The 25,887-nt window shown below is 42.7% G+C and overlaps 1 protein-coding gene across 5 annotated transcripts; it reads left to right on the forward strand.

Annotated features, from left to right (window-relative positions):
- The first annotated feature begins 290 nt into the window (after positions 1-290).
- Positions 291-22,103, forward strand: LOC131916123 (myosin-4). 5 transcript variants are annotated; one of them, XM_059269419.1, is made up of 39 exons: positions 291-494; positions 589-732; positions 1,042-1,198; positions 1,831-1,858; positions 1,953-2,067; positions 2,460-2,552; positions 2,695-2,758; positions 2,911-3,009; positions 3,124-3,227; positions 4,814-4,952; positions 5,638-5,756; positions 5,850-5,999; positions 6,542-6,712; positions 9,147-9,456; positions 9,818-9,822; positions 10,503-10,574; positions 11,094-11,181; positions 11,260-11,377; positions 11,553-11,676; positions 11,768-11,904; positions 12,019-12,274; positions 13,302-13,544; positions 13,814-13,990; positions 14,196-14,341; positions 14,613-14,703; positions 14,793-15,182; positions 15,631-15,757; positions 16,114-16,232; positions 16,356-16,552; positions 17,020-17,203; positions 17,292-17,457; positions 17,646-17,770; positions 18,015-18,323; positions 18,918-19,121; positions 20,408-20,533; positions 20,621-20,791; positions 20,877-20,981; positions 21,080-21,175; positions 21,951-22,103. In XM_059269419.1, exons 1-39 carry the CDS (start codon positions 291-293, stop codon positions 22,101-22,103), a joined length of 5,826 nt encoding a protein of 1,941 aa, XP_059125402.1. The 5 variants fall into 5 exon arrangements, with proteins under 5 accessions (XP_059125402.1, XP_059125401.1, XP_059125399.1 ...); XM_059269418.1 differs by lacking the exon at positions 9,818-9,822 and adding an exon at positions 9,900-9,907; XM_059269416.1 differs by lacking the exon at positions 9,818-9,822 and having other exon boundaries at positions 10,501-10,574.
- Positions 22,104-25,887: the final 3,784 nt, after the last annotated feature.

The following is a 25,887-nucleotide window of genomic DNA, read 5'->3' on the forward strand; positions in this document are numbered from 1 at the left end:
AGCCTGACAAGTGCAGATGGATGGGTATCCATCCCTCCATATCTCTCGACTGTGGTTTACAATAGGGAAGGAAGACCAAAAGCTTAACATGTCAGGAAAATTAAACTGCCCACACAGGGCTATTAGGTCCTCTTGTCTTCGCTTAGCTCCCCGGCACAGTCCACAGGAGGAAGAGGAGAGTGAGTAAACAAAGCCTGTTAAGGTGAAACGCATGGGCCAGGGTTGTCGTTTATGTCCATTTCTTCCCCTAGGTGCACCTGGCCCTGAGCTGCCACCCATAGCCCGCAGCCATGAGTTCCGACGCCGAGATGGCCGTTTTCGGGGAGGCTGCTCCTTACCTCCGAAAGTCTGAAAAGGAGCGGATTGAGGCTCAGAACAAGCCTTTTGATGCCAAGTCGTCCGTGTTCGTGGTGGACCCTAAGGAGTCCTATGTGAAAGCCACAGTGCAGAGCAGGGAAGGGGGGAAGGTGACGGCCAAGACCGAAGGTGGAGCTGTAAGTCAAACCGAGAGGGTGAAAGGTGGGGAAGCACAGACGATCTTTTTCTGCTTCTTAGCTGGTATTAACTGGATCCTTCCACTCTTAACAGACTGTCACAGTCAAGGAAGATCAAGTCTTCTCCATGAACCCTCCCAAGTACGACAAGATCGAGGACATGGCCATGATGACCCACCTGCACGAACCCGCTGTGCTGTACAACCTCAAAGAGCGTTACGCAGCCTGGATGATCTACGTGAGTGGCCCCTGTCGTATGTCATCAAATCCGTGTACTTTCTGCTGTTGAAACGCCTCATTATGTCAGCGCTGTAAATTATGGTGTCTTCAAAGCTGCATGTGCAGAGAGAGAGCTCTCTGGTTAACTGCGTTAGCTGGCTATCCAGAGCGTTGGTGCCGCATGGGCCAGCCGAGGGAAACAGCCAATGAATGAAACCTCCTGAGGAACAGCACTTTCTTATTTCCTCTCCCCTTGCTCACCCAGCATTATTTCTTAGCTGGAGTAATGAAGTGATTGCTAACTGAGCAACTTTGTCTTTGTCCACAGACTTACTCGGGCCTCTTCTGTGTCACCGTCAACCCCTACAAGTGGCTGCCGGTGTACAACCCTGAGGTGGTGGCGGCCTACCGAGGCAAAAAGCGACAGGAGGCCCCGCCCCACATCTTCTCCATCTCTGACAACGCCTACCAGTTCATGCTGACAGGTGAGTGCATCAATAATCACAGCCTCTACAAATTCTAGAAAACACTTGAAGAGTCATAGCAGAGACAACATATGGCCAGCACCTTAGGAATGAAACGTTTTGCATACATGTGATAATCGCAATGATAAAAGTGGAAAATTTGATTTAGACTATGATGCACCAATTCCAAAAGCATAGGGAAATTTGCTCATTTATCTATGCTAGAAATCTAAATTTGTTGACGCTAATTCCAGTTCAAAGTTAATCAAAGCTAGGTATCGACTCTGCGTCTTAATTACACCTACTGTATAATCTCATTAAAAAAGTAAGCTTTGAAATTTCACAAGCACTAGAGGAAATGCAGCCTGAACATTTACAACATGACAGGATTTTGAACTATGAACCAGGTGAGTGAAGGGGACATGAAACTGTGAAGCCACCTGCTTCTTGGCTGATTCTCATTGGTAAAAGAGAAAACTTGTGCATTCCATAATCCATAACCCTTCACATGAGTGATAACACCAGCATGACACAAGTGTGATAATTAGCACACCTTTTACGCTTAGTTCTTAAGACTTGTGAAAAGAAGAGCACACATTTAGTAGTGTCTCAGCTTTTGTTTATTTGCCGTTGTCTGTGCTTTCCCTTCACAGATCGTGAGAACCAGTCCATCCTGATTACGTATGTAGACACCGTATCCTTCTTTCTGCTGAGTTTTGGTTGCTAGGCCAGTGCCTCCTGTCTTATATTCCGATTTCTCATTTGGTCCTCATAGCGGAGAATCCGGGGCCGGGAAGACTGTGAACACGAAGCGTGTCATCCAGTACTTTGCGACAATTGCAGTCACTGGGGACAAGAAAAAGGAGGAGGCGCCTTCTGGCAAAATGCAGGTGGGCATGACCATCTGAGGGAGGATGGGGGAAACCAGGCTTTTCCAAGTGTGACAAAACCATAGCAACCAGATGCCCACAATGCTGAAGTTTAGAAAATAAACCTCAGAAGGGCTTTGTGAGGAGGAGATGAACAAGGTGATATGTTAGCAAGTTCTAGGCCGGAGTTCCCACATTCATTTCTCAGAAGTGAAAATGGGCCTTGAGAGGCACCGAAATCAAACCATGTCACAGGCATGTCCCACTTGCCCATGTGGGTTCCCTTCCTCTTTGTAAGGCCTTGCCTAGCTACAGGATGTGACCAAGGGAAAGAGAAGGACAGATAGGAAATTGTTGTAGTATGTGCAACTCAGATAATCCAAGCTTTATCTTACTTCTCCATTTGTCTGAAGGGGACCCTTGAAGATCAAATCATCAGCGCCAACCCCCTGCTGGAGGCCTTTGGCAACGCCAAGACCGTGAGGAACGACAACTCCTCTCGCTTTGTAAGTCTCTTGGTCACCCTGCTCATGTGAGAACCACCTCCACACTTCCATATACACTGTGTTAATACATTTTCCACTTATTTGGTCCATAGTTAATGAAATGGTTTCCAGCTTTTAATCAACTCTCCTTTTCCTTTTTAAGGGTAAATTCATCCGGATCCATTTCGGTGCCACAGGCAAACTGGCTTCTGCAGATATTGAAACCTGTGAGTTAATAAACACTGGTGACTGAGCATCTTTTCTTTGGGGGCACACAGATTGGAAAATCCTTGCTCTTATTTCTGTTGTGTGAATTTCAAAGCTTAATTTTCTACCTTTGGCCTTTTCATTAAAAAATGTGCTTGATATGCCTCTCCAGATCTGCTAGAGAAGTCTCGAGTCACCTTCCAGCTCAAGGCTGAAAGAAGTTACCACATCTTCTATCAAATCATGTCCAACAAGAAACCAGAACTCATTGGTAAGGAGCATCTTGACTTGTTTCCACCAAGCAAGACAACATCCTGCCTATGCTGTCCCTCTGAAATGTGGTGATGACCAAAGTAACTCTGCCTGCTCTTTCCCATGTGTCCAGAGATGCTTCTGATCACCACCAACCCATACGACTTCACTTACGTCAGTCAAGGTGAAATCACGGTGCCCAGCATCGATGACCAGGAAGAGCTGATGGCCACAGATGTAAGTAGTAGGGAAGAGCCATGAGCTAGCAAGGTCCTTTTTAGCACACAACACTCTCCTTACATCAGAGAAGAATGGACTCGCACAGAGAGTGGGCTAGACAATGCTATCTTTCAGGCTTTCTTACACTTGGGGAAAAAAAAATCACAGAATATTGAAATGCCATCCTACACACGTGTTGACATTTCAAATATCTGAATAAATGGTAGGTACCTGGCATCCCTCACTGAGCTGGATCTTTTTTACTCTTTATGATGTTGGTCACTTTTCCCTCAATACTTGCCCCCCTATATGATTTCTTTTTTTACTTTATGTCAGCCCCTGGACCCAGGAATCTTGGAAAAGCTATGACAGTTTCCCACTTTTTATAACAGAACATGAAATTTTCAAGTTCTTTATAGTTAGATATAAAGGAAAACTTTGCTTTGAATAAATGTCTACAGTAATGGGATAGCCCTGCCCTTATTAATCATTAGGGAAAATGAATTGTCTACCTCCAAAACCACTCTTTTGGTTATTCCATGAATTTTCATTCTTATTTCTGAAACTATGGACTCTTTCCTTCTCTGCCTCTTTTCTGTAAAGATTATCATGTTTTGAGCTTATTTTCTTTACACATAAATTTGATATATAAATACATAAATTTGAATTTCTGCATAATCTTTAATTATTCTTAACTTTAATATTTTCAACACTGATAACTCAATCCCACCAAGACAGAGTTGAAGGGTGCTTAAAAAATACTTTTTTCTTAAAAAAATGTTAATAACCTATGTATATGCCTTTATCTTATAGATACAGATTTTATTCACTGTAACATATTGTTATGCTCATATTCCAAAGACAACATGGAATTGAGACACATCCCATTGTCTAGTCTGGAAGGTTTTGAAAAAATGTAGCAACCTCACTCGAGGACCTTATTAATAATGTAGTTCCAGGACTGGGTAGCCCCAGTGAGCTACGACCAGAAGAAAGGAGGAAGTCTTAGGAGAGACACACTTTCGTGTGTCTACATTGATGCTTGGTCTCTTCCATAAGCCATGTCAATGTTTAGCATGGGTAACTGAGAAAGTAACCAAAATCCAATGGGGGGGGGATCAGAAAGCATTTCAACAAAATAGGAAATTTATCTTCATAAATGTCTCTTCCCTGAATGACTAGTGAATGGTCAATAAAGTTCATGCCCAGGCACCCCAGGGCCAGCCAAGCTGTGACCTGATATCAGAGAAACAGTGGGAGCCATTGCTGCTCTTAAAAGTCTTTCCACTGGACTGTCCATGTCATCTGAGGAGGGAGGGTAATTTGGGGCTGTGCATTAAGTTGGGACAACATGGGAAGAGAAGAAATGATCTGGGAAACTAGAGACAAGAAAGTGTGTGGATAACTCACATGCTGTCCTTAGTGCCCATACTCCTCAAATGATGTTTCTGTGTGGATCAGAGGGGAAGAACCCGACTCCTAAGCCATCAAAACATTAGTCAGATATATGACAGAGTGTGGTTGGGAAGCAGGGAGCCAGACCCCTACCGTTCCGAGTAAGCTGGCCACTGTGATAATTGTTGCTAATTCAATTCTTTCAACAGACTGCTGTGGACATCCTGGGATTCAGTGCAGATGAAAAGGTGGCCATTTACAAGCTCACAGGCGCTGTGATGCATTATGGGAATATGAAATTCAAGCAAAAGCAAAGGGAAGAGCAAGCTGAGCCAGATGGCACCGAAGGTAAGACCCCTGTTGTCACCTTCCACCTGATGAAACTGTTGACATGAGCCTTTGCAGAGGTAGGGACCTATTTGTATTGTCTTTCTAATGAAAGACAGAAGCTTCAGGGAAAGGAGATAACACATTGATACACTGATATTTCACATAATTGAGCAAATTTACAGGAGCTTTATTATTTCTGCCCATTCCACGGTTCTGTTTTTCCTGTGAGGTGTGTGTGTATGTGTGTGTGTGTGTGTGTGTGTGTGTGTGTGTGTGTGTGTGTGTGTGTGTGTTATGGTGCTGGAACTGAACCCAGGGCCTTGTCCTGCACTACATCTTCACCTGTCTTCATTCTTCATTCACATTTGATAAGAAAATACTTGCTTCTTGATGAAAGCACATTTAATTTGGTGAATAATTCAGCATTCCCTTTCTACCACTGGGTTAGGGGTTCTCAAATTATTATCTGTGGTGTACTTTTGCTGTATTTTAAGTATCACACAGAGCATGGGCTCCGCCAAGCTCCAACTTATCATTCTAAGAACAAGTGTGAAGAGTGGCGGTGCTTTTCAAACATAAACAAGTGGAGAGAACTCACAACATTTGTACCTGTTTGTGTAAAACCATTGCCACCAGCAGCATCATTTGCAATGAAGTTGTGTAAGTCACTCCCGGTTCCACTGTTCTTGCTTCTTTCTCGCAGTTGCTGACAAGGCCGCCTATCTGACAAGTCTGAACTCTGCTGACCTGCTCAAAGCCCTCTGCTACCCCAGGGTCAAGGTCGGCAATGAGTACGTCACCAAAGGCCAGACGGTGCAGCAGGTAAGTGTGATTTCAGCCCCCTGATTCACTTGAAGACTCAAAAGGTCATCACTGTATACAACTCAAACAACTAAACCAACACTTTCCCTGAAGGTATACAACTCCGTGGGTGCCTTGGCCAAGGCCATATATGAGAAGATGTTCCTGTGGATGGTCACCCGCATCAACCAGCAGCTGGACACCAAGCAGCCCAGGCAGTACTTCATTGGCGTCTTGGACATCGCTGGCTTTGAGATTTTTGATGTGAGTTATGAACTGGTTAGCAAATGCACATTGGCAGTCACTTGGCTGATCTTCTTGGAGCCCTGGAAATACGCTTCCCAAAATACAAAATATGATTGACAAAAAAGTATAAATTCCTGCTAAAGTGGGTCATTGGAGGGATCTGAACACAAGTCAAGGGTTTGAATAGGAAAAGAGAGAATGCTGTGTTTTCAGGACTAGAGTCTCAAAGGTTGGTCATGAAAGCTTGTTTAAAATTGATCTTGGATTCAAGCACATGAGGATAGAAATGCATGCTTAGGTCACTCTCAATTACTATTTCAAAGATCTCCTATTTAACAGCATTTTGCCCAATATGTAAGATTTCATATAGTTCCTTGGAAAATATTTGAGGATTTAACTCTTGATTTAGAATTATAACACCTTTAAGAGATGATCTGAAGGTCTAAATCTTCAATACAATAACCCAAAATGTCTCAAAATTTTAAGAAAATGTATTAGCTGTGTTATAGATACAAATACGGACTTTATGACCAATTTCCTATGTTTATCTCTTCCCATAGTTCAACACCTTGGAGCAGCTGTGCATCAACTTCACCAATGAGAAATTGCAACAGTTTTTCAACCACCATATGTTCGTGCTGGAGCAGGAGGAGTACAAGAAGGAAGGCATTGATTGGGAGTTCATTGACTTTGGGATGGACTTGGCTGCCTGCATTGAGCTCATTGAGAAGGTTTGTGTGACTTTTCAAACTTTAAAACAGGACCAATTTGTCCCTCTTCCTATGTTTACTTACATGCCAATTCTCAATCCCAGTTCTCAAACAGTAATCAGTAATATCTCATGACATGCTTGTGTGCTCTGATTAGTTCTCAGGTATATCATAGGTAATCTGTTACTAAGAAATAAAGTAAAGTAGTCTCTAGAAAATAGCTATAACACATACAAAACACACAGAGTCACATCCTCCCCCCTCCTCTGGTTTTTCAATACAGGGTTTCTCTGTGTACCCCTGGCTGTCCTTGAACTTAGTCCGTAGACCAGGCTGGTATGTAGACCAGGCTGGTATCTAACTCACAGAGATCCGCCTGCCTCTGCCTCCTGAGTGCTGGGATTAAAGGCATGCGCCATCACTGCCCAGCTGATTTATATTTTCAACTCTTATAATTTTATGCTTTCTCAGTTTTTTAAAGACATATGGTATCACAATGTAATCCTTGCTGGCCTTGGAACTCACTACGTAAAATTAGGCCAACCTTGAATTGACAGAGATTCTCCTCCTCCATCCTTCTGAGTGATAGGATTAAAGGCGTGTACCGTGGGCTTCTTTCTTCCTCATTTTTCTTACTATGTGATTTCACTGGCATGGAAGAAAGGGATGAAAGTACAGCTAGTCCTTTGAATAGTCAATTAATCCTGGTGTGGCTATTGGTACATTGCATATGCATCCTCCCTTATGTACTGTAGAACAAGGCAGTGCAAAGTAAGATGCTTAAGGTTGGACAGTTAACTGTTAAATTCATCAATTCATTCCTTCTCATGATTACTACCAAGTAAATACCTAAGCTTCTATTTGACCTTACCCTGGGAATGTGCTCTGAATTCCCCCTTAGTAATTAAGGGAATTAGTAATTAAGGAAATCAATCTAATTAGGTTAGAGCAACAGATGTATCATATTTAGATAGAAATCATTAAGCAATTTAAACATTCAAAACTGTTGGGATCTTGTGACTGGAGAGATGGCTCAGTGGTTAAGAGTGCTTGTTGCTTTATCATGAAGTCTAGAGTTTTGATTCCAGCACCCACATCAAGTGGCTCACAAACACCTGTAAACCAACCTCCAAGGGATCCTACATCCTTTTCTGGCCTCCACAGGCCTCCAAACATATACAAGCATGTGCATATTCTCCCTCTCTCCCTCCCTCTCTCTCTCTCTCTCTCTCTCTCTCTCTCTCTCTCTCTCTCTCTCTCTCTCTCTCTCTCTCTCACACACACACACACACACACACACACACTTGGATCTTATCATGTTACCAAGAAAGAACATAGAGCCAGGCAGTGGTGGTGCACACCTTTAATCCCAGCACTCGGGAGGCAGAGGCAGGCAGATTGGTGTGAGTTCGAGGAAAGCCTGGGCTACAGAGTGAGTTCCAGGAAAGGTGCAAAGCTACACAGAGAAACCCTGTCTCAAAAAAACCTAAAACAACAACAACAACAACAAAAAAACCAAAAAGAAAGAAAGAAAGAACCTATGTGAAATCTCCTGAAGCAATGATAAAGTAGAAATAAAATGCAATTGCCAGCTGGGAAAATTTGAAATACTCAGATCAAAACTCACAAAAAATATGAAAAAAGAACAGAAAAAAAAACCTAGGATGCATGAAAATATGTTAATTTGGTGATGTAATAGTGCCACTGCTTAGCAAAACTATATAGTCCCTAGAAAAAGTATTTATTTCCTTCACTAATATTTCAACTTCTGGATTATCAAAATGACTTTTGAGCATAAATTTGTGAATTTGTATAATCACCAATGCTGAATTTGCATTCAATCTTTTGTATCAAATTTGTCTCAGAAAAGTCAAACTGCTTCATGAGCAAAACCGATGGATTACCAATGCTTAACTCCATAGAGATGAGGCAGGGGTGGGGGTGGGGTGGGGGGGAGAAGCAGGGCTGAAAGTACAAAGAGTTTTCATGAGACAACAGGAGATGCACTTGATGAAGTTTCATTTTTGGTCATTGGAATGTAGTCTCTCCTTCTCACCTCTTTTCCATGTCTAGAGTTATGGTGAAGGATGTTATACTGCGAGAAAGAAGTATTCAGAGCATATATGAGTATATATAGTCATAGGATAAAAATTGAGCTTTGAGATGGTAATTTTAGAATTTAATTTTACTCACTGAACACAACATTTGCCAGATGGTACAGATGAACTTTTAAACTAAGTCTTTCAGCAACATATACCCTATGCAGTCTTCAGATGATGACTGCCGTATTTTGTCAGAAGAGGGGAGTACTAAGGTAGGCTCTCATCTGTTTAATACATACTTCCACGTTCTTCTTTTGGAATGCCTTCTTTTCAGGTTTGCACTAATCACACAAACTACTTGGGCACAGTCTTCTAAAGGACTCATCACTATCTTCTCCCTTTTTAATACTTAGCCAATGGGCATCTTCTCCATCCTGGAAGAGGAGTGCATGTTCCCCAAGGCAACAGACACCTCCTTCAAGAACAAGCTCTATGAACAGCATCTTGGAAAGTCCAACAACTTCCAGAAGCCCAAGCCCGCCAAAGGCAAGGCTGAAGCCCACTTCTCGCTGGTGCATTATGCAGGCACCGTGGACTACAACATTATTGGCTGGCTGGACAAGAACAAGGACCCCCTGAATGAGACCGTGGTGGGGCTGTACCAGAAGTCTGGCTTGAAGACTCTGGCTTTCCTATTTTCTGGGGGACAGGCTGCTGAAGCAGGTAATTTTTGATAGTATCAATTTGTTCTAAGAATCACACCATAGAAATATACGATCTGTCAGAGACAATATAGATCAGTGGTTCTCACCCTGTGGGTTGTGACCCCTTGGGTGGGGGGCTCAAATGAACATTTCACATGGGTCACTTAAGACCATCACAGAACACATATATTTACATTACAATTCATTAAAGTAGAAAAATTTCATCTATGAAGTAGCAACGAAAATTATTTTATGGTTGGGAGTCACCAAAACATGAGGAACTGTATTAAAGGATCAAAGCATTAGGAAGTTGAAAAGTACTGATATAAGTGTTGCAAAATCTACTGTGAGAGTTCAGGCTAATGTGAACGAAATGAAAGAAAGTGTATTACCAACCATGGTACACAGGCATCAGGAATCATTCGGTGCATAGCTTGTTTATCAATGAGAATGTAAATTTAGAAGGTTCAGTGATTTGCTGATGATTGTACCAGCCACTTTTCCACATCAATAGTACTGCTTCTATCAAGGGTCCAGCTAAGTCATAAGGAAACCCTTCACCAGGGCACAACATTAGGGTAACTGAAGAGATTGTATTTCATTCCTAAGTATCTGAAGTCCTGATGTACAAGTAACAACACGGGGACATAGGAAAATAGATATTACGAGTCCTTGCTGATGAGCCAAGCTCAACTACCTAGAAGCAAGCATGCAACTCCGCCTGTTCTAGGGGATGTGTGCACTGGCAGGACCTTACTCCTCTGTCTTCTGGGTGGAACCTGCAGGAAGCAGACACTGCTGATCTGGATGGAGTCAGGGAGTCCTACCACCTACCCATATCTTCCAACTTCTGCATACTTTTTTGGTTCCCTGGGTATCTATAACCATGCAGTGACTACTGTATCTTCATCTAGAATTGAGATAGATGAGCTGTGGAAGGAAGAAAGGGAAGAAGTACCACAGGCTCTTGAGGAAACGTGGCCATCCTGATGCTGGTGGACACAAGAAGACTCAAAGGCTGCAGCTAGTAATCCCCTCTCCATTTTTCGTTTCTGTTTTTCAGAGGGTGGCGGTGGTGGAAAGAAAGGTGGCAAAAAGAAGGGTTCATCTTTCCAGACGGTGTCAGCTCTCTTCAGGGTACAGTATATATAATCCTACACTTAGAAGATAATTAAACTGTCCTTAATGAGAGGTTTTAAAGGATGCTTACAGTAAACGTGAAAAAAGTAGTATTGTATTTTTTTTTTAAATCTGAAAAATACTTCAGGAAATTTTTAACAAAAAGAAGGCATATTACATCTCTTTTACAGCAAAGCCTATTATTATAAACGAGGTATTTCCCCAAGCTTCAAATACAAGAGATCTGGTAGAAGAGAGATTTTACATAAAATCAAGCCCTCTTTAAAAAGCACCCACTGTATTCAATTACATCAATTCCATATGATCAAAGTCTCAAGACAAAACTTTTCTGATTGGCACGGTTTGAGAAAAACAAACTGAAATGGACTACTTTTGTATAATCAGGAATGTTCTAGAAATCCACCTTCCAGACCTAGGATTTCTCTTGGTCATCATGGTTTGAGACAGCTTGTTAGAATGTGAGAGAGGAAAGCTACAGCCACACGTTATTCTAAATCTCTCCATACGGTTTTATAGGAGAATTTAAACAAGCTGATGACCAACTTGAAGAGCACCCACCCCCACTTTGTCCGCTGCCTCATTCCCAATGAGACTAAGACTCCTGGTAAGACACTTACCATGCGCAGAGCAACCTCAATGTGGCTTCTCTTTAGATGGCTGTAAGATGTGTTCCCCTTTCCAGGTGCCATGGAGCACGAACTGGTCTTGCATCAGCTCAGGTGTAACGGGGTGCTGGAAGGCATCCGCATCTGCCGGAAGGGGTTCCCGAGCAGGATCCTCTATGCAGACTTCAAGCAGAGGTTTGTCTCACATCTTCCAATGTTTTATATAGAGCAGTGTTAAATTTTATTGCCATTTGGTTTGCCATTGTTTGATTGATCCATTTTTTTTTTTCAATAGTAGCTACTACTGTTCTAACTTTTATTTCTCGGTGAAGAAAAAATTATGTTTTAAATATACTTTTCATTTCGACAGATACAAAGTTCTGAATGCAAGTGCTATCCCAGAAGGTCAATTCATTGACAGCAAGAAGGCCTCTGAGAAGCTTCTGGGTTCTATTGACATCGACCATACCCAGTACAAATTTGGTCACACTAAGGTACCACCAAGTCCAAATTGCTGACATAAATTTAGCGCTTTTAGAGCTTTTGCTTGAGTGGAAATAACAAATCTCACTGTCCTCTGCCAAGGTTTTCTTTAAAGCTGGCCTGCTGGGAACTCTAGAGGAGATGCGAGATGACAAGTTGGCTCAGCTCATCACCCGCACTCAAGCCATGTGCAGAGGGTATTTGATGAGGGTGGAGTTCAAGAAGATGATGGAGAGGAGGTGAGGAAGAAAGCGTTTTGCCCTTCCCACCACTGTCATCACTGAACTCAGTGCAATTGTGATGGTCACTTTACACATTTTTGCCCATTTTTATCTATTTCTCTCCTTCCACAGAGAGTCCATCTTCTGCATCCAGTACAACGTCCGTGCCTTCATGAATGTGAAACACTGGCCCTGGATGAAGCTGTATTTCAAGATCAAGCCTCTCCTGAAGAGTGCGGAGACAGAGAAGGAGATGGCCAACATGAAGGAAGATTTTGAGAAGGCCAAGGAGGATCTGGCTAAGTCAGAGGCAAAAAGGAAAGAGCTAGAAGAAAAGATGGTAGCTCTGATGCAAGAAAAAAATGACCTGCAGCTCCAGGTTCAAGCTGTGAGTGCCATGCATTGCACAGAGCCCTTTCATATTACCTAATCAGGATGTGACTGGAATTACAGGCTTCAGAGTAAATGATTTATATGCAGGAATCTGCTGTGGTTTCCTGCCTTTCAAAAACACTAAGATTCAGACCCAAAGAAACAACACCTGCAAAGCCACACCCATGATGCTTATGTTCATGTTGCATCCTACCCACACATCCATGATGCTTATGTTCATATGTACATCCTACACAGACATTCATGTTTATTTTCAAATCTCTCTCTCTCTCTCTCTCTCTCTCTCTCTCTCTCTTTCTCTCTCTCTCTCTCTCTCACACACACACACACACACACACACACACATCCCTGGTGCTTATACTCATACGTGCATCCTACACAGGCACATCCATGATGTTTATGTTCATATGTGCATACTACACACACACACACACACACACACACACACACACACACACAATATGCTTATGTTCACATGTGTATCCTACAGACACATTCATGATGCTTATGTTCATATGTGCTTTCTACACAGTCTGGTCACTAGTGAATAAAGTCATGAAAATATCTCTAGGTATTTTCCTTTCTGTATGGAGCACCTTCTTATATTAGAATATTCTCTTTCATAAATACTGTTGAAATTTAACTAGAAAGTACATTGTTTTTTATCAGAGCAGAAAAAAGGCTAATTTAAGCCCTTAATTGAATGTAGAAAAAAAACTGAACCCAAGAATTAGTAAATTACTTTTCCAAGGGACTGAGGGCTAGTAGATCATATATTTTTTGCAACAAAGCTATCTTTTCCTGATTTTATCTTCCACACATGGATATTTAGAGGAAATGTTACTCTACTTGATCAAAGGATTAAGATTTTTGCACTTTGTCCATTTAATTCTTTAAAAGTTGGTAATTTAACGGCCTATCCATTGACCAAGTGGTGGTCATCCATTCCCAACGTTTAACACGTGAGTATGTGTTTGCAGATAGAGCCCACACAAATGAAAATGCACTATTCCTCCCCTTAGGAAGCAGATGGCTTGGCTGATGCAGAGGAACGATGTGACCAGCTGATCAAAACCAAAATCCAGCTGGAGGCCAAAATCAAAGAGCTAACTGAGAGAGCTGAGGATGAGGAGGAGATCAACGCTGAGCTGACCGCCAAGAAGAGGAAGCTGGAGGATGAGTGCTCAGAGCTGAAGAAAGACATCGACGACCTTGAGCTGACACTGGCCAAGGTTGAGAAGGAGAAGCATGCCACAGAGAACAAGGTACAATTATTATTCACTTTAAAGTGTTTACAAGTGTTCATTTAGTGCTGAACCTTAAATGTTAAAAATTACTGAAAGTGAAAGAAAAAAGTCACAACCACGACATCTGTTTGCTTTCACCTTAATTTCCCATTGTGTTCAGCCACATGGCCTACCTTGGTTTCTGACTGCTGTCAGGATGATGTTGTCCTAAGATGTTGCATTATTACGCATTTTTGTCAAGATGGCATGTTTTCATCAGCTTTCCTACCATCTGTTCAAATCTAAAGGTGAAAAACCTCACAGAGGAGATGGCAGGCCTGGACGAAAATATCGCCAAGCTGACCAAGGAGAAGAAGGCCCTCCAAGAGGCCCACCAGCAGACCCTGGATGACCTGCAGGCAGAGGAGGACAAAGTCAACACCCTGACCAAAGCCAAAACCAAGCTTGAACAGCAAGTGGATGATGTGAGTCTGAAAAATATCTTCTTCCTTAGAAGGAATGAAATAAACAATGGTGAAATGAGGCCATCAGTGTTGTCCATGAGCCTCGAAAGTCAGGCTTTGGGTCTTCATGCTGTTTGTTCTCTTATATGGTTTTTTTTCTTGAGTTTCTGGCTAACAGCATATGGTTCAATACTTGAGAAGCTAAACAAAATCCACTATAATTTAGCTTGAAGGATCACTGGAACAGGAAAAGAAGCTTCGGATGGACTTAGAAAGAGCCAAGAGGAAACTGGAGGGGGACCTCAAATTGGCCCAAGAATCCACAATGGACATAGAAAATGACAAACAGCAACTTGATGAGAAACTCAAAAAGTAAGTGTGATGGAATTCAGCTCTGGCTTCTCACTGAGTCAGCGCAGATGAAACATGTCTTTAAATGTTTCCCAATTATTGCCTCATGACACTTGGGGTAAAATAAACAATGGCAACTTTGATTTTTTTATTTAATTAGAATGGCACATTGTGACTTGTGAAACACGTGCTGCTCTCTTTTTTAAGGCCATCAGTATGAAAAAGTTCAGTTATACATAGATGGGGCTGTGGGAAGAATTGACCATAAGCTAATGTGTTGCTGTTAAACTAGGAAAGAGTTTGAAATGAGCAATCTGCAAAGCAAGATTGAAGATGAGCAGGCCCTTGGCATGCAGCTGCAGAAGAAAATCAAGGAGCTGCAAGTAAGTAAATGACTTCCATCAGTCTAACTCATCGGGGGAAAAAAATGACTGACCCAAGAAGCTGAGTCTGTACTTTCCACCACCCCCAGGCCCGCATTGAGGAGCTGGAGGAGGAAATTGAGGCAGAGAGGGCCTCCAGAGCCAAAGCAGAGAAGCAGCGCTCTGACCTCTCCAGGGAACTGGAGGAGATCAGTGAGAGGCTGGAAGAAGCCGGTGGGGCCACTTCAGCCCAGATCGAGATGAACAAGAAGAGAGAGGCTGAGTTCCAGAAGATGCGCAGGGACCTGGAGGAGGCCACCCTGCAGCATGAAGCCACAGCAGCTGCTCTTCGGAAGAAGCACGCAGACAGTGTGGCTGAGCTTGGGGAGCAGATCGACAACCTGCAGAGGGTCAAGCAGAAGCTGGAGAAGGAGAAGAGCGAGCTGAAGATGGAGATTGATGACCTCGCCAGTAACATGGAGACTGTCTCCAAAGCCAAGGTCTTTCCTAACTTCTCAACTTTATCTGAAATACTTGAAAGTGACTATATACTGTATGTGATTCTAGCTAGTCACACTGCATGCCATCTGAGATTTTCTGATCGACATCACTGTTTTGAATAGAAGCCCTCAAGTTTACACATCTTATTTTTTAAAATCACCTTAAACTTTGTTGCTATGGCCACCACAGTAGTAATGCAATGACAAGGAAGAGTCCCCTCTCCATGATGCGGGCCATAAATGATGCTCATGTTTCCCCAAAGACAGGAATTCCACATTCATTCAATCAGTCACCTATGCTCCTCCACTGCTTCCCATGCACGGTGCGAGGCTTTGACAGCAACATAAATAATACTCTGTGCCTGTCATACATAGTTCCAGATCTTTAAATCTCAGCCTTCAGAGTAGAAATGTGTCATCTTGTCTTATTTTCTACTTCCCACCCCAGGGGAACCTTGAGAAGATGTGCCGCACCCTGGAGGATCAGCTGAGTGAAGTGAAGACGAAGGAAGAGGAACAGCAGCGCCTGATCAATGAGCTGTCGACTCAGAAGGCCCGCTTGCACACAGAGTCAGGTCAGTCCGTGAGCATCACTACCTTTGGAACGGCAAAGCATGGAAGGTCGGGACCATTTGTGAAGCATGGGTCACACCTTGTCCAGCGTGTGCACATTTATGGTTTTTACTCCTTCACCTTTAGAGTATAAGATTGTTACAAAGCAATGACTCTAAGCTATACCTGAGGGCAGGGGGAGATTAATATCTTGGGTTTAGAAGAGTTTTGTTACATCAGTCCTAAAATACCAAAGAAAGCAGCGTGCTACCACTCTGGAGACATAGTTTGCGTTATATGAAATAGGAGGGTCCAATGCTATTCCACTTCACTCTTTGCCGAGACAAAAGAATTCAATCATTCATATTTTCTCTCTCAGGTGAGTTTTCCCGACAGCTGGATGAGAAAGACGCTATGGTGTCTCAGCTCTCCCGAGGCAAACAAGCATTTACACAACAGATTGAGGAACTAAAAAGACAGCTAGAAGAGGAGTCAAAGGTGAGAATCCTCAGCTGATACTTTCATTCATGAAACGGGGCAACCTGACACACCACTGAACTTCAAAAGAGGCTATCAGTGATCAGAACACAAATTCACATCATATAATTTTGGGTTATTTAGGCCAAGAATGCACTGGCTCACGCCCTGCAGTCAGCCCGCCATGACTGTGACCTGCTTCGGGAACAGTATGAGGAGGAGCAGGAAGCTAAGGCCGAGCTGCAGAGGGCCATGTCCAAGGCCAACAGTGAGGTGGCCCAGTGGAGGACAAAATATGAGACGGACGCCATCCAGCGCACGGAGGAGCTGGAGGAGGCCAAGTATGAGTTTCAATGAGTTAAACAGAAAGAAACCAAAAAAGAAGGGAAACTAGGAAAGAATATTCATGCCATGGTGAATCATCAAATAATTTCACAACTTCCATATCTATACAGTTAAGAGGACCATCTGCACAATGTCTAGGATCCCATTCAATTATAACCTTATTGAGGAAATGTACCTCTACTGAGTTGTCTGGGTTAACTCAGCTTCAGAGTCCTCCCCTTTCCTCCTTCTCTCTGGTGTTGTAGATATGTTTGATAACATTTGAAATGAAGAGGAACTCACCAGGGAAATCAGAACTCAGAAAGAGATAAAATGGGCTCTAAGAAGTAATTCTGGGAAAACCTGTGGGCATACAGAAATAAAAGATCTCAGGGGAAAATAGACTTTCCTAATCAGCAGCTAGGCAGAGTTCATTGTGGTAATTGATTCTTCTCTTGGTCACTCACACTGACCAACTCCTCAGGAAGAAGCTGGCTCAGCGTCTGCAGGATGCAGAGGAACACGTAGAAGCTGTGAATTCCAAATGTGCTTCTCTTGAAAAGACGAAGCAGCGGCTCCAGAATGAAGTGGAGGACCTCATGATTGACGTGGAGAGGTCTAACGCTGCTTGCGCGGCACTTGATAAGAAGCAAAGGAACTTTGACAAGGTAGTCCACATGATCCGTGAAGTGTCCCTCTTAGGGGAAAGAGGTATTATACCCGGGTTCAGAGTTTTAACTAATGATATCCTCCCAGGTTCTAGCAGAATGGAAACAGAAATATGAGGAGACTCAGGCTGAGCTTGAAGCCTCCCAGAAAGAGTCCCGTTCTCTCAGCACCGAGCTGTTCAAGGTCAAGAATGCCTACGAGGAGTCTCTGGATCAACTCGAGACTCTGAAGAGAGAAAACAAGAATCTCCAGCGTGAGTCCCAACTTTTCCAATCCTACTCAGCCCTGGCTAGACCCTCCCATGTTGCTGACTTTCCCAGTCCTACTCAGCCCTGGCTGGACCCTTCCATGTTGCTGACTTTCCCAGTCCTACTCAGCCCTGGCTGGACCCTCCCATGTTGCCACCATTCCCACCACTTCCTCTCATCTCTTCTTCCACAGAGGAGATTTCTGACCTGACGGAGCAGATCGCAGAGGGAGGGAAGCATATCCATGAGCTGGAGAAAATAAAGAAACAAATTGATCAGGAAAAGAGTGAATTGCAGGCATCCCTAGAGGAAGCAGAGGTACACACGCTGTTTGCGCAGCTGACCATTATAAACAAACTGAAAAGAGAATGGCAACTGAGGTCTACCATTTTGTAAGCTTTAGGGGGGCAATGCATGCTATCAAGGGAAAACCTGACATGTATGTCTCACAAATGCAGAATCAATGATCTAAGCTGAGATGTGTGAAAGTTTGGGGAGGAGGGCTAAATGCCTCCTTGAGAAATCGCCATAGTCAGGTCACCAAAATGTTGCTTCTATTAAGGCATCTCTTGAACACGAAGAGGGCAAAATTCTCCGCATCCAGCTTGAGTTGAATCAGGTGAAATCTGAAATTGACCGCAAAATTGCTGAAAAAGATGAAGAAATAGATCAGCTGAAGAGAAACCACCTCAGAGTCGTGGAGTCCATGCAGAGCACGTTGGACGCGGAGATCAGGAGCAGGAATGATGCCCTGAGGATTAAGAAGAAGATGGAGGGAGACCTCAATGAGATGGAAATCCAGTTGAACCATGCCAACCGCCAGGCTGCAGAGGCGATCAGGAACCTCCGAAACACACAAGGAATGCTCAAGGTACCTTGGGGTGAACACACGCTGTTTCAGCAGGCTATGTGTTACTGTAGAGCTCAAGTCTTAAAATTTTAGGAAAATTACAGGCCATAAATTGTCAAAGGAATGTGGTAGCAAGATTAAAAAAAAAAAAAAGTATCTTGGAAAGGAACTAAGTTTCGTCTGAAAGGTCCAAGAGAGAATTTGCTTTGTCATCTGAGACAAAATGTTGGGTTAATATGTGAAGACAGAGGATGAAGGAGTTCAGCCTTCCAAGTGTGAAGACTGTAGGCATGACCCACCAAATCCAGATCCTGGATTTCCCTTCCTAAATATGTAAAATAACATAATCAGTTTAGCTGATTTTTAAGGATTCCTGACACAGAGTTTCATAGATTTATCCATGATTGTTTTTATGATTTGGGATCTGAAATAAAACATTATGTGCTTTTACATTGATGGATTGCACCAGGGTTCCAGGACTACGTCCTTACCAACACTTGTAGATGCTTCTATTTAATCAGACTCGGAGTTCGTAAGATCCAGATGTGAGCCTGATGGTAAATTTGAATCCACATTCACTGGGACACAAGTAAGAGTTTCTCTGATTTCTTGCAGGACACTCAGCTACACTTGGATGATGCTCTCCGAGGCCAGGATGACCTTAAAGAGCAGCTGGCCATGGTGGAGCGCAGAGCGAACCTGATGCAGGCTGAGATCGAGGAGCTGCGGGCATCCCTGGAACAGACAGAGAGGAGCAGGAGAGTGGCGGAGCAAGAGTTGCTGGATGCCAGTGAGCGTGTGCAGCTCCTGCACACCCAGGTGAGGTTCAGGACCAGGCTTATCAAAGGCACTCCCTGAAGCTAAAGGCAGCCTGAGGGGATGTTCACAAGATGTACACGTAATATTGGCAGGGAAACTTTCCCAGGGTTTTGGGAAATGCACAGAAGGATCTAAGTATGTACCAAGACATAGACAGTTTACAAGTCCACTTATGGGCTGGGGCAGTTGTGGACAAGAAAGGATCTAGAGTTTAAAACTTATATAAAGAAGCACAGAAGACCACCCATGAGGAGATATGTATACAACACTGGTAGCCATCTTGTCTTTTGAAACTCTACACAGCAAATAAATAGGCAAAAAAAAAATGTAAAAATAACAAGTCATCATGATATTTATTATCATGTGCGAACCTAAAATTAACCTCATGGGATATATAAAGAGCTCTTGGGTTCAAATCCATGGAGTCATCATTAGTGTACTTGTGTTCTACCCTGCATTTGTCAAGTAAATGGTGGTATATTCTTGCAATGATCATATGAAACATTCACTACCTCAGAAAGACAGTCACAAAACAGTAAAAGAATAAAGCAAATTAAGGTGAGGGATCCCCTAGCTTTCTTCTGTAAAAAAAGTATACAAGAAACATTCAAAAGCATAAGCAAAAGTGTTATTAATGGTTGTCTCTGGTTACTAAGCATGTATTATTTTTTGTCTTATGCTAATTTGCATGCCCTCTACTTTTTAAATAATAAACCTATGTAACATAATCTTTGTACATTGTAATATATAAAATCAGCAATTATGGAAATGTTCAAATCAATATTGTAATTTTTTAATCAAATTTATTAATATATAACACTTTTCTTATTAATTATGAATATCTAGAATTGATTGACTATTTCAAATACTGTTAACTTTCCAAAAACATGGGGATTCATTCTTGGTCAATCATTTGTACTAATAAAGATGCTATTTATGAACTTATAACATAGAGCCAACCAATATGGATGAACAGCTAAAATTAATGAGCTACTTTTTATCAGCTGTGTGGTACACAGCATTCTAAAGCGGGATGGCTTTACTTTGTGTTTACAAGCATCCACGGATAACAAGTAAATACCTTTGGCACTAGAGATTAAATTTTACATCGAATCATTTATGTTTTATGACCAAGGATATAGTTAGAAAAAGACACAAGCTTGGAAATAACTTCTGATTTTATTTTTATTCTGAACATTTTTAATTATCAACAATTTAGGACTTAATAGACTAGTTATAAATGTAATTAAACGTAGTTTTCTTATTTTTTTTTTAATTTACAACAGAACACCAGCCTCATCAACACCAAGAAGAAGCTGGAGACAGACATTTCCCAGATCCAGGGAGAGATGGAGGACATCGTCCAGGAAGCCCGCAATGCAGAAGAGAAGGCCAAGAAAGCCATCACTGATGTGAGCAGAGGGCAAGATGGACATGGCAAATCTGAATTCTGCCAGACCTTGCCAGCCCTTATCCAACTCTGTCTTATCACTCACCAGGCTGCCATGATGGCAGAGGAGCTGAAGAAGGAGCAGGACACCAGCGCCCACCTGGAGCGGATGAAGAAGAACATGGAGCAGACGGTGAAGGACCTGCAGCACCGTCTAGACGAGGCTGAGCAGCTGGCGCTGAAAGGTGGCAAGAAGCAGATCCAGAAACTGGAGGCCAGGGTGAGTGTCCCCGTGTCCCCTCAGCTCCTGGCCTGCGTGTGTGAACAGTTGCAGGCAAACTGTTAACCCTTCTTTTCTCTTCCAGGTGAGGGAGCTCGAAAATGAGGTTGAAAATGAACAGAAGCGCAACATTGAAGCAGTCAAGGGTCTTCGCAAGCATGAGAGGAGAGTGAAGGAACTCACTTACCAGGTGACTGGCCTGCCCTTCTCCACCAGGCCTGCAGCCCTTGAGAAAATAGAATAGGGTAGTGTCAGCTAACGACGCCCTCCGCTTGCTGCGTCTTTCAGACCGAGGAGGACCGCAAGAACGTGCTCAGGCTGCAGGACTTGGTGGACAAGCTGCAGACTAAAGTGAAAGCCTACAAGAGACAAGCTGAGGAGGCTGTGAGTATCTCCTCAGAAAAAGGATGCTCCAGGACCATGTCCGGTTCTGTGAAGCACCCAAGGCCCTTACGTCCAAGGGGCTTTCTTCTAAGGCAATGATCAAACCAGGAGCCCAAACTTAGGTGGGAAAATGAGTACTTATTTGGAAAACTAAAATTTTGCTACAAATTATTAGAGCTTTAGACATGCTAGTTGATTTCTTGGAGACTGCAGCAAGTAAGGTTTCAAACGAGTTAACACAGAAATGTTTCACCATTGCACTTATACTCACTATCTAGAACATTCCAAATTCCCAGCATTCATAGGGGCAATGCAAATGAGGGTCTGAATTATTCTAAGCCTTACTTATCGTTATGATTAAATACGGTTCTGAACTTCAAAAAAAATTAATCTTTCTCATTCTGAAAGTTCTGAACTTTTCCTTGGGGCTCTCTGTCTCCAATGTCACTACTGTGTCTTCTCTTTAAAGTTTGTTTTGCAGAAACAAGTTTAACTCAGATCCCTGCTTCTTTGGCCTCTGTGTAGTCACTATAGCATCCTCAGTTTGCCGGGAAAAGAGCCAAGTGAAGGAGACCAAAGGAGGGGTGTGCAAGAACACTCATTCATGTAGTTAGATCCGTGGGATGCTCTGCCCCCAAACAAGAATGCCACCAATTGACAGGACCCTTTACTTTCTTATTCAAGAAGCAAATCCTGTAGCTTCTTTTAGCAACAAAGGCAATTAGCAAGTAGAAAATGTCAAATCTTGTATTCTCCAATGCGTTCCCGTTCACAGGAGGAACAATCCAATGTCAACCTGGCCAAGTTCCGCAAGATCCAGCACGAGCTGGAGGAAGCCGAGGAGCGGGCTGACATTGCTGAGTCCCAGGTCAACAAGCTGCGGGTGAAGAGCCGGGAGGTTCACACCAAAGTCATCAGTGAAGAATAATTCATTCTTCTGTTGAAAGGTGACAGAAGAAATCACAAAATGTGACGTTCTTTGTCACTATCCTGTATATCAACTAAATAAAATCTGCAGATAATTTTGCAATCTAAAAGCTCATTTGTTTTTTAATTAGAAGATTCATGATGCTTTGGGGACCAATTTATTTCTTAAACATTGGTTGAGTACCTACTATGTGCAGGGACATGACTAGCACTCAACCAACTTTACTGAGCACTGAGTACATGTCTGGTACTAAAATGGTCACCAAAGAAATGTTATCCCTGTCTTTGAGGAACTCAGTTGAGGGGGTGGGGGACAAAGACTTCAGACAGATGTGGAAAGGTATACATACTCTGACCGAAGACTAAAGATAATGCACGGCAAGGATATAAAGTGATACCTAGGGGTCCAGAGAGACTTCTCAAAGGAGACTGTGAGCTCCTTCCTCAAAGACGAGCAGCCAGTTATCAGGTAATAGGGAAAAGGTGACGGCCGCCATGAGAGAAAGCAAGTATGAGATTCGTCATTTTACCACAGACATCATGAGCAAAAGGCAGCAGATGAAACCAGACATAAGAAGGGAGGGCATGACAGTGAAGGGTATATATGGTCCCTCATACAGTACTGAAGGATTAGGGCATGCATCAATCTGCTCTAATTTCACAAGGAAGACAATTGGCCAACTCTGGTAAGGGTGCAGGGGGAGGAATGAGTAGGCTCGGAAAAACTGGAGTCTGTGAAGGCTGTTCGGGAGGCATAGTCCTGACTCAAGGCAGTGGTGGTGGGATGTTCAAGAAAGCAGAATGAATGCAGGGTTCTCATTCTGGCACAGATGAAGTACAGAAGCATGGAAGAGGTCAGTTTCATGACGTTCAAAACATCAGGTTACTTTTTGGTTATCCGTTTTTCTTTCATTTCAGGAGAAATCCTTTTCCTTGGAACCCCTTCCCCTTCCAAGAAGAACTGCTAGAACACTTAGAAGAATTCTCGTGGCTTTTCTACAGAACTTGACTTTCCTTAGTAGCTTACACATTTTAAGGAGGAAGGAGAAAGGGAATTCATTTTATAATGTCAAAAAAGGAGAACATTTTATCACAGCTGTTGTTTGAGCGATTTTTTTCATTAATTCTTTCTTGTAACTTCAAATGTTGATTTTATTGGGTAGATGTTGAAAAAATGAGGTAGTAAAGGGTCAATTTCTCTTTTTCCTAGTGGCAGACATCCCGTTCTAATGAGGAGGCCACTTTGAGAAACTGTCTTCTCTTGCCTGAGAAACCTAATTAGTAATGAGGAGCTTGCTTCAGCAGCAGAGAATTTTAAAAGCCTAGAAAATAATTATGAGGAATATCTCACCTCAGCCGTGATGAAGACTAATGAAGTATCCTGCATAGAGGAGGCATTTATTATCAAATTTTAATTAACCTCTATAGAGTTAACCTATTGACCCCCACAGCACTAGGCAACTGCCATATTATTCTGTCTTCCGACTATGTAAGTGACAGCTTAAGTAGAGTTAAGAGTGGGTTCTGTTATATGTAGGTCAATTTTTCTGCCTCACCCTAAAGCAGGAAGATTGGAGATCACAGTTATTCTGGTTAACATTCTTCCTCAGTTTCCTCACAGATTAGGTGGGTTTCAGCCTCCATTCTGTATCTACTAGAATAAAGCCACACCTTATCATCTTAGAATGCTCACATGACACTCTTCACCTTTTCATTCATTCTACACCTTCCTGAACCAAGACAGGGTACAGGTGAAAAGCAGGCTGCATTGAAACTTCAATGTATACAAATGTTCTCATTACAATTAACACTTCATCTGAAGTGGCTGGCTAACCAACTGAGAAGATCCTGGGGCTGGAAAGATGCTCAGAGCATGTACTGCTCTTGCAGAGGAACTGAGTTCAGTTCCCTGCACTTAGGACAGGCAGCTCACAATGGCTTGCAACTCCAGGAGAATCTGGTGCCTCTACCTTGACTTCCATACTTCTTATCTCCTTGATTTGCTTTATTTCGGTCATGCTACAAGATCAATTACTCATCTGTCTTCTGCTAAAATATAAGCTCTACAATGACAGACAACACATTTGGCTTATTGTTGAGTATGTGGTAAGTCAGGCGTTGTCTGGCCCATAATAAATGTTTAAGAAACGCTTACAGAAGGAATGAAAGAGTTTAGTAAGAATTTTCTCTGTCTAGTGTGCAGTGCTAAATTATACATGTACCGACTACAAATGAACCTAAAAGCAGTGGATATTTTAACTCTCTCTCATACATTTAGTAAGGAAAACTTTCCCTTCTGAGGAGATGGAATAGTTTGTTTCTTTACCTTTTTTCCCCCCGATAAGTACAACTAACACCCCCAGATACTCCCCTTCACACTAACATAGGAGACTCTGCCAGACAGAGTAAAGATGGAGTATGAAAGTCCTTAGGCTCTCGGATTGGCACAATGGCGAGGTCTGCGGCTTTTCTGCATTTCATCAGACACCTAGACTTGGTGGTAAGGGAGCAGACAACCAATGGGTACTGAAAAAGGAGGTAAAGGAAGAAAAAGGGGGAATAAAGCTCAACAGAAGCCATTTTCTCTTGGTAGAGAACAAAGAAATGGGCAGCCTAGCAAAGCAAAAAAACCTTTTTAGCCAAGAACTGTTCTACACAAACCAAATGAAACAAAAGCACGCTTCCACCCATTCCCAGCAAAAGTCCAATGCAAAGCCTGTATTTCACCTTTTTGGGATTGGAACAAGGTACTTCCATACCAGTGGAGTGCTGTCACAGGAGGCCAACGGGGAAGATGGGATTCATCCCGGCTGCTTAGCAACAGGTCACATGACATCACAGGCAACAACACTGTGACTCTTCCTGCCCACCACCTGAGAACAACAAGCTCCTGACCTCCTGCTGGAGTTCTATTATGATTATCATCTTAGCCTCTCCCCAGCAGTAAGACAACTACCCATGTCCAAAGGAAGCGGGTGGACCCCTCTGTGTCAACAGAAGGGAATGAGGACTTGTTCCTCCACCCTGGGAGCAGCCAGTGGCACCACTCTCCTTCTTTCACAACAGAAATGCTGCAGCTTAAGGTTTAAATAAGATCCAGAGTCCAAGAGCATAATGGGAAACTCCCCAGTTTCAACAGGAATCAACCACCACACCAGGAAAATCTCACACTGAACAGAGAAAAGGTAACTCACACTTGCAAAATAAAGACTGCCTAAGGGCTAAGGGAGATGACTCATGGAGAAAAGGGCACTTGCTATGTAAGTTCAAATCCCCAGCACCCATGTAAAAAGCGTGACTGTGTATGCCTGTAACCTCAGTGCTGTGTGGGTCAGAGACAGGAAGCTCACAGAGGCTTCCTGGGTCCCCAATCTAGCTCCAGATTCAGTGAGATACTCTGTTTCCAAAGAATAAGGCAGGAACTGACAAAGCAGGCATTTTCCTCTGGCCTCCATAAGTGTGAATATCCCCACCTCACAGTTTCCCTCCTACATCCACACCAAAAGACTATATGGATACTCACTTCCTCTTTCTTACCTAATTAAAGAAAAACTATAATAGAATATGCATGTAATGTATTACTGGATCTGCAATCATAAATGGATGTCATAAATACATGCAACATAAATAAACATAATGCACTCGGCAATACAGCACAAAAGAGGCTTATGGGAGCAAAGCTGTGTTGAGCCAGGAAATGAATACAGAGAGTAAAATAGGAATTCTAACAATGTGATTTTGAGTTTGTAACGTTAAGAGATATATTACATATAAAATAAAATGAC

This window comes from Peromyscus eremicus, chromosome 8a, assembly GCF_949786415.1.
Source record: "Peromyscus eremicus chromosome 8a, PerEre_H2_v1, whole genome shotgun sequence".
Lineage (NCBI taxonomy): Eukaryota > Metazoa > Chordata > Mammalia > Rodentia > Cricetidae > Peromyscus > Peromyscus eremicus.

Excerpts from the sequence above, each read along its gene's own strand:
- LOC131916123 (XM_059269418.1), top strand. The coding sequence starts at position 291 with ATGAGTTCCGACGCCGAGATGGCCGTTTTCGGGGAGGCTGCTCCTTAC. Across the intron at positions 5,757-5,849 it reads AAGGCCAGACGGTGCAGCAG|GTATACAACTCCGTGGGTGC; the intron begins GTAAGTGTGATT and ends CTTTCCCTGAAG. Across the intron at positions 17,204-17,291 it reads AGCAAAGGAACTTTGACAAG|GTTCTAGCAGAATGGAAACA; the intron begins GTAGTCCACATG and ends ATATCCTCCCAG.